At 43.0% G+C, this 9,050-nt stretch overlaps 1 protein-coding gene across 1 annotated transcript in view; it reads left to right on the forward strand.

Annotated features, from left to right (window-relative positions):
- Window positions 1–8,941, forward strand: part of si:ch211-26b3.4 (connector enhancer of kinase suppressor of ras 2) — a 67,502-nt gene extending 58,561 nt beyond the window's left edge. Inside the window, exons 20-25 of the mRNA XM_039622769.1 lie at window positions 662–732; window positions 894–994; window positions 1,686–2,283; window positions 4,193–4,455; window positions 5,995–6,200; window positions 7,270–8,941. Of these exons, the coding sequence (XP_039478703.1) occupies window positions 662–732; window positions 894–994; window positions 1,686–2,283; window positions 4,193–4,455; window positions 5,995–6,200; window positions 7,270–7,375 (1,345 nt within the window). The 3' untranslated portion in view covers window positions 7,376–8,941. The remainder of the gene's footprint in view (window positions 1–661; window positions 733–893; window positions 995–1,685; window positions 2,284–4,192; window positions 4,456–5,994; window positions 6,201–7,269) is intronic.
- Window positions 8,942–9,050: the final 109 nt, after the last annotated feature.

A 9,050-nucleotide genomic window follows, 5' to 3' on the forward strand; every position in this document is an offset into this window, starting at 1 on the left:
AGCAGCAAAAACAATAACTTTAAGGCATTTTTTCTGTAAATATTGAAAATAAAAGTGTATGGATATTTATTTACCTTTGAAGTATGCCCCAAGTGGCCACGCCACTAACTGCAGGGGTTGCTGCTTTTTTTGTTCATGAGGGTTTTTTTGTTTTTAATTTAAAAATGTAATGCGTGTGTGATTTCCTGTTGGAGGCCCTACTTACTGTAGTTTGACAGGTTTCCTGTTCTTGCAAAGTCGGAGACTCTATTCTTAGTCACAACTTTATTATTAGGTGACTGTAGAGAGACACGGGACGAGGTGGGATCTGTGTGGAGACAGACAGGAGTGTGGAGGCAAACAGCATCCGAGACTCACTCTTCAGAGAGAATGGCTGTTTTTCTCTCGTCTCTCTCTATTTCTGCCTCCATCTCATTAATTATCTCAGAGCCTTTCTCCTCTCTTTGGGGGGGATAGAGTCAGTTAGACAGACATCAGCTGTTAAGAGAAACAACTTAAATTATTTAGAGTGAAAGTTTTTCTTATTCATCACCTACCATTTACCAAGTATAACCCATCCTTCCTTCTCATCATCTTGTCTACACGTATTCTCATCTATCCTTTGATGCCTTGCTTCACTCTGTTTTTGTTACTCACCTTTAAATTTCCTTGTTTCCTGTAGGTGGATGAACCGGCTGGGTCTAGCTGCTATTGGATACACACCAGATGATAAGGTGCCTCGCCCTGATGAAGGTGAGGTGGATGGGCTAGACAAGAAAGGATTCCCTCAAACTTTGTGTGTGTGTGTGTGTGTGTGTGTGTGTGTGTGTGTGTGTGTGTGTGTGTGTGTGTGTGTGTGTGTGTGTGTATCTAACACAGTTTTGTATGTGCATGTGTATTTATCGTCACGTCAGACTATTGGAGCGAGAGCGATCAAGACGACGTCGATGGCTCGATGACACTCAAACAGGAGGGACCTTCATCCCTCTGTGATACTTACCATCGCACACCATCGGTAAGTAACACACTCAACTACACTCCTTTGCAATGTTTCATTCTGATAGAATATTTGATTCTTAAAAGCCCCACAGTTTTCAGATCTGCGTAGGCCAGAGCTCGGCATTAATAAAACATCAGAGTGTGAGCCTAACGGCTTCTGTAAGCAGCCAAGACCATCACTTCTCTGTGTTCTGCTGCCAGAACTTGTACTCAGTCTGACCTCTAGGTGGCGTCATGCACATGCTCATTACATCACTGCTCTGATGTTACTCAGAGAATTAAAATCCAGTGGCACTGGTGTCATTAATATCTCAGCTGAGCCACACAATGCTCATGTCAGTCATTCTTGGATTACTCCTCAGCCATCTCATTGCTTTTTTATTCTCATCTTTTGCTCTCTTTCTGTCCTTCTCCTGTCCTCTCTCCACCCTTGCACACCTCCTCCTCCTCCTCGTCTTGCGGGTCACTGTTTCCTTGTATCTGTGCTCACCTTTCACTCTTCACCACTTATATCTATCCCTGCTCACTTCTCTTACTCTTGATCCGTTCAGGCTAACCTCCTCCACAGTTATGACCAGTTGCCCCGCTCAGTGAGCTCCATGAGCCTCATGCGCTCCACTCCATCCCCACTCCCCCCACCGATGAGTGCCTCCACCTCCCCCATTCCTCCACAGATGGTCTCTTCCACCTCCCCTCTCCCTCCACAGGTTAATTCTTCTAGCCCGTTCCCGGAGCCTAAGCATGGTCGGCATTTCTCCAGCGAGTCCACACACTCCCACTCCTCTGCCGAGGACCAGCGTGGAGACGGCATGGGCATGGGCACTGGCACAGGCAGCACCAGTACCCACTCATCCGGCTGCCGCTCTTCCCATCGTGAACGTCGCTCCTGGCAGGACCTCATTGAGACCCCTCTGACCAGCGCAGGGCTGCACTTCCTCCAGACAGCACCGGGGGAGAGTGAGTATGGCGGCTTAATGGGGAGCATGGCTGGAGAAATGGGGTTCTACGGAGGGCTGGGCAGACAGGGCATGTCCCCAGAGAGACGCAGGCAGGCCACGCTGCCCGTACGGAGACACCACGCCGCAGAGAGGGACAGAGAACGGGATGGGCCCTTCCCTCTGGAGCGGGGGCCGTACACACACAGCCACACACACAGACGCTCCCACAAGCAGCGGAGCCAGAGTCTCCCCAGGAACAGGGACCCGATGCCAGGAAAGCTGCTGCACACCTCTGCTCACATGGAGGAGAGGAGTGAAGACGAGGAGGCAGAAGAGCAGGCTGCAGATATGCTTGAGGGTGAGGAGGGTAAGAAAGTTACAGGGTTAATATTTTCCTAGTGTTGTATGAAAATATTACTATCATGTATTTAAGTTAAAGTAAATAAAGCTCTTTATAACACAGCCCACGACTTAGACTAGAATTAAATGTAATTTCACTTTATGTTTTCTGAATAATACAATTATATTTATCTAAAGTAATCGGGTAACAATTCAGCTATTTATAGCAACTATTCACAGGAGATAAAGAAGTAATGATGATAAAGAAATAATTATATTTTAAGGAACTTTAAGTAGTGCATAAATTCTGAGTATTTTATAGGAATTGAGACACAAAATGATGTAAAATTGATCACAAGTTTACGGTGTTGTTTTGTATATAACTATTAATCTTAGTCCTGTGTTTGTTTTTATCCTCCCACCCATATTTACATAGGTCAAAATATGTAGTAAACGTCAGCTCAGTCATTAACAATAAGAAGAACAACTTTATTGATCCCAGAGGGAAATTAATATGTCTGACTCAGTTTAATTTAATGATTAGTATGCAATCACTGACTTTTCAGGCTCAACTATGAAATGAATATAAGCTGTCATGTGATCATTGACAGATACAAATATTTTTTTTTAAATCTATGAATAATAATATAATAATATTTCTCTGATATTTCCATTTCTACAAAACAAACAAAAAATCGTCTGAACTTTAAAACTTCATTTAAACTTCTGCTTTGAATCTATGTAGAGCCCAGAACATAGTCTGCAGTGATTCTAAGTTTATATACACTCATCATAGGCATGAATCTCATGCTTTTGGGCTTTAAATGGTTTCTTTGAACTCTTCTTTTTCCAGGATCTAACGATTGTACGGCAACATCTTTAATTATTTTAAAAAACAAGAACTGGAAACAAGTTTGGGTGTTTTCTAATCCACAGAAAGTCAAAAGTATACATGTAGGGTCAAATATTTAAGTACACCCCCCACAAATATTCGGGTAAATGTCCCTCACCGAGTTGCAGATGTTTTAGGAGCCATCGACGAGCTTCTGGCATAATTCTGGATGGATATTTGACCCCTCTCTTTGGCACTAGGTTCATTTAAATTGGTTGGTTTCCAGGCACAGACTTGGCATTGAAGCATAGTCCACAAATTTTCAATAGTGTTGAGTTTCGGGGCTTTGGGAAGACCGTTTCAGAAGCTAAATGTTAGTCTGCTTTAAGTGTTTTCAGGACCATTGTTTCATTTCTGTGCTTCAACCACATACCAACTGATTTAGATTCCCAGTTTGATCCCAAGAGGAGACACAAATCCCTTTGGGGTTGCATCAGGAAGGCATCTGGTGTAAAAATCTGCAAAATCAGACACATGCAGCTACCAGCTGTGGTGACCCCTCGTGAATAAGGGAGCAGCTGAAAGTAATAGTTTTTCCTTAAGCTGTTTTTGCAGATGCAGTGCAGTCTTGAAATTTTGCAGGAACTCACTCATATGAAGCCCTTTGTACCAATATGCGAATAAAACAGCTAATATTCCAGTACATGCTATCAGGTGGGCGTCACATGTATCCAGGCAGCTCTTGCCTAAACCACTGAGTATTCCCAGTTTTATGAATGCATCTAAATAGACTCTTTCCTGCTGTGTGACACATGTGAAACTATTTATACTGCTCTTAGGATTATTTGTGCCAGTGATCAGAGTTAATTCTCTTTACTTCACAGTTTATTTATTTAGTTATTTTGTAAAGACAAAACAGTGTCACATTAGTATAAAGGTATCCAAATCTAGATATGGGACAAAAACATTTCGGTTAACTTGAAAAAAGCCCCAGAGAAAACAAGAATGTCTCTGAGGAGCGTGGGACGACATGCCACTTTGTTTGCTAGTTTTTTTTCTGTCAGTTGTACATGATCGGTCTGACTCTCAGCGCTCGTCTCGTTAGATCTGCGGGAGCTGAGAGTGGAGAGCAGAGAGAGGAGGGTGTCGGAGGGACGGGAGCGGCGAGTGTCGGAGTGCCGCGAGCCCGAGCCGCTGGATGGGCTAGAGCAGCTCTATCGGGCCCTGGAGCAAGCCAACGTGACAGCTTTAGGAGACCCTAGACCATGTAGCAGGCAGGAGCTTCGACGCTGTTTCATCCAGAGAGCCAGGGACCCCCTGCTCAACGACAGGCTGCACCGGGTCCGTGCCCTCCGTAGCACCTTGAAGGTATCATTAACAACTTCTGTCACAAACGCAACAAAGATTTGACATGTTTTAAAACTTTCTAATACCTGTAAACCCATAACTCCCTCAGTCACGTGTCCCCTTAGTGTGTCCTTTCATGGAAATGTTGCAGAAAAACAAACAATACTTCCCCTCCTTACATCATAAGTATGCTGTACCTTTCCTGGCGTATTATGGAGTGGATTAATCTTGCCTTTTCACATCGTTATTTTTTAACGTCTTTATTTATTAATTGATGCACATCAACATGATGAATTTTAATTAAAGATGGACCCAAAATAAGATGAGCTTTTTTCTGTCGGAGGTTTCTTCCTGATAAAAGTCTGTGAAGGTTCTCAGTCATCCAGGTGAGCTTGGAAAGAAAAGCGTCTGGACTTCTTTAAGTTGCTTGAAGATGTTTCGCCTCTCATCCGAGAAGCTTCTTCAGTTCTAGGCTCAAATAGTGGAGAGTCCCCCCAAGAGGGACAATGGACCTCCACGGGACAAGACTCTGCTGTCCATCTGAAACTAAAGGTCAAAGGTCACTCTTTTGAGGATGCCAATCTTCACATTTTGGACAGAGAAGACAGATGGTTTGAAAGAGGAGTGAAAGAAGCCATCTATGTCCACTGTGAACGACCATCCTTGAACTGAGGCGGTGGCTTACAACACCAACTGTCTGCCATCTATAATCCAGTTCTGAGATCCCTTCCCAGACGCCTTAACGCCCACTCACATCCTGGGCCTTCTGACCTCAGGAAATCACATGATAGGGTGGGGCCAGGTTTCACAATGAGCTCACCCAAAACCTTGGCTGATTGTGACCTACACCCGTTTTCACATCTTGGCTCGTGTGATGAGGTAGAGGATCATCAGGGGGTTCTTTGTCCACTATTTGACCTTAGAACTGAAGGAGCTTCTCGGATGAGAGTTGAAACGTCTTCAAGCAACTTAAAGAAGTCCAGACGCTTTTCTTTCTAAGCTCCTTAGACTTAGTGTTAAAAGGGAGTTTTTCCTTCCCACTGTCGCCAAAGTGCTTGATCATAGGTGGTCATATGATTGTTGGGGTTTCTCTCTATTATTGTAGGGTCTACCTTACAATATAAAGTGCTGTTGTTGTGATTTGGCGCTGTATAAATAAAACTGAATTGAATTGAATTGAAAAATAAAGATGTAAAAAAGCAAGATTTCTCCCCTTCATAATACGGCCCGCACTCCGAAAAGTAAGATACAAGATGGGGAAATAATGTTTTTCTGTAAAATTAACATAGAAGTACATACTTACACTATAGTTAAAATTACTTACAGTGTAAGTAATTTTCTTGACTGACATGTTACCCCCTTATTCTAGTCTCTGTATTTATAGATAAATATACAGCAATTACATTGTAGTTTCAAATGAAATACATTGAATTTCCATTTAATTACAGGGGAACTACATCCTTTATCGCAGGGTCTATTATAAGTGTTACCAGGTCGTTGGTTTTTTTACACACAAAAACAAACGTGAGGTTTTAATGTGGTAACGCTCTTCTCCTACAGGCCAAAGAGTCGGAGCTAGCAGTGATCTGTTCCCTCCTGGAGGACCCTGGCCTGTGCTCCCAGACCTTCAGAGAATGGAAGCAGTGGCACGGCGAGCTCTACTCAGACATCTGCCAGCTCAGCCCCGGCACCAACGGCCAGGATGACCTCTCCCCGCTGGCCGCGCCTCTCATGACCCACACACACTCCTTCATCGAGACCCACGTGTGAGAAAGAGACGAGAAGCGAAGGCTGAACTGACACGCACACGCAAACACACACACGCGCGCGCAGTAACACGGAGCTTTACATTAGCTAACCCTCTGTCCTGGTTACGACTCTGAGCATGCACACACACACACACACACACACACACATTGTAAGATGTGTAAATATCATAGAGGGAACAGTCCTGAGACCTGCGTGTATGAACTTTTGATAATCCCGAGGACCCCACAGGGTGCCTATTGCATGCCTGAACAGAAAGCATTAATCTTCCTTTGTCTATGGATCTCAGCATAAACGCCACACGCTTGTCAAGCAAAACGGGGGGAAAAAACAGACTTTTTAACACAATTTTTTTCTTTTGTATTATCTTGGTTTTGCTTTTTCTTTTTTTCTGCTTTATTTTAGGGGTAAGGGGGAGCTATGTAGCAGCAATACAGAGGAAAACCCTTTTCACCACAGCACTGTACTTTTGTACTGATGAACTTTGCACCCAGAGCCACCAGTTCTCCCCCTTTCTCTCTCTGTTTTTTTTCCTCTTGCGTATCTTTTTGAGTTACAGGGACCTCACTGTTATTTCAGGCTGATCTCACGGGACAGTGCGGGGAAAGTAAAGTGTGAGACTGTGAGAGGTAGCCAGCAATGTCGGTTTATCAGCGAGAACCCCTTTGCACTGGCCGGATTCATGTGCTGAAGGAGGCTCCTCTGAACGAGTGCAGTTCTGTTGGCATCTTCTCTTCCTCTCGTTTCTCTCCATCACCTTTTCTTTTCTTAGCGACTTCTTTCTCTAGTCCTCAAAGACTTGTGTATATGTGTATACTGCTGTGTATACTGATGTAAATGTTTGCGTTCCACTACCACTGTGATAGGCTTCTAGAGGTAGCGGAGGGAAGACAGAGAGTATGTATTTGTGCGGGTGCAAAACAAGTTTATTATTATTACTTTTTTTGGTTTCTTTCATAGTTTTTTTTCCTTAAACCGTGAATGCAAGAGCTTAGAGAGTTCTTTTTCAGTCACTCACTACAACGAATGCACTTTCTATATCTCTATATCTCATCGGCTGCATCACAGGGTCTACGTGTCATCGGCCTCATTACCATTGCTGTTCAAATATCAGGTAAAAGCATTTGCCGTCTCATTTTCTAAAGATTTGTGTACAGTCTACAAATATATTTAAACATAGAAGACTATATAAAATCTATTTACGTTTTGTGTCATAGATATAATGTAAAGTATGATGTATTCTATGCCAAGGTTCTGCAGTGTCCCCCTCTTCACTCTGTAGATGCAGGGTGTTTAGCAGTCGAACAAATAGGAGGCGACCGACAGCCGTCGCTGATGGTCTTTACTGGTTTACATCACGGCTGACCATTCTCTGGGTGGTGCGTTGCATGAGACAGAGGCCTGGGACTGATTTGAATGGACAGGGTAAAATACTGTGGATCATTTGTGTTCCTTTTTTTTGTTCCTTCTCACAATTGCAAGATAATTAGACTCGTAGCGCAAGATAGATGCAAAAGTACCGTTGAAGGATGACTTTTTCTTTATGTGCTCGTAGCTTTCAAGTCTTTGCTTTTCATTCTGCAGTGTTTAAAGACACGTACTGTACCATGAGAATTAAGGGAGGTTTTTCCTCCTCCTTTAGCATCCAAGCACCAGGTTATAATTTGATGTTTGGCTTACATAGAAGACCGACCTGTATCCTAAAGAAGCTTCTGACACCTTACTCCAAGTGGCATCACTGCAGTTGCTTCCAAAGTGAAAGCTAATTTGACATTCCCTCTAAGCATATGGTTGATACTGGGCAGTCATAACCTCTGCACTAAACGGTCTGTAATGTCTGTGAAACCGGGATGAATCATTTCATCCGCAATATCAGGCCAAGGACTCAACGGTGCCCCCCAGTGTCGAGGACTCCGAGAGACACGTGTAGCACCTGCTGCATCCAGCACTGTCTGTACTTAAGTCTTCATATTTTACTGTTCTTCTTCATGAGTTTTCATCATGTCACACTGTAGTGAAATATCAACGTGCCCCAGAGATATAGCTCATGTTATTTGCCTGTTTTTTGTTTGTTTTTGTTTTTTTGCTAGTTTGTTTTTTAATGATTAATTTGAGTAACACAAAGAAACTCAATGATGCAAGCACTTTCCCTGTGCCTCCCAATCCTCTCTTTGGCAACGAAAGGACTGACTATTTCCGCACACAGGCACGCACACACACACACAGACACACACACGCAGCTGTAGAAGAGTTACAATACAGTTTTAGTCTGCAGACCTCTCTCTGTTTGTCATCTGTAGTGTTGGTCTTCTTTCTCCAACCGCTGCTCTGCCGAGCAGGTGACATACTGTAGATTAAAGGAGTTCTGAGAGTTTTCATTTGTAGGCACCGACTGTGTTATTCCTCCCGAATCTTTTTGTGTGTGTAAACCTGCAGAAACAGGCCGAAAAGGGAGATTCCACTGTGTGTTCTTTCAGGGGTGTACACCTCATGGTACATTGCACAGGTGTGTAAGATGTAAGTTGCACTGCGACATTAAAAAAAAGGAACATATTGCTCTTTTTCAAGGATAATATTAGCTTACTGTTATTCTGTACATTAAAATGACTAAAGATGATATTAAAAAAGAAAGAAAATTACATTTATTCTTCCTAAAGTAGCCTTTTTTGGTTTCATATATATGAATATATATTACAGAAAATACAGATTGTAAACCTAAGTTGTTAAACTTTGACTTCAATAAACTGAATCCTCTGCACTATGGCCGGTTAATGTTTGCCTTTCCTCTGATTTATTGAAAGAGTTTTGCCGTGTCTTCTAATTAATAACAGTTTCAAGTTAAGGGCAGG

The sequence above is a fragment of the Oreochromis aureus genome, linkage group 2, assembly GCF_013358895.1.
Source record: "Oreochromis aureus strain Israel breed Guangdong linkage group 2, ZZ_aureus, whole genome shotgun sequence".
Lineage (NCBI taxonomy): Eukaryota > Metazoa > Chordata > Actinopteri > Cichliformes > Cichlidae > Oreochromis > Oreochromis aureus.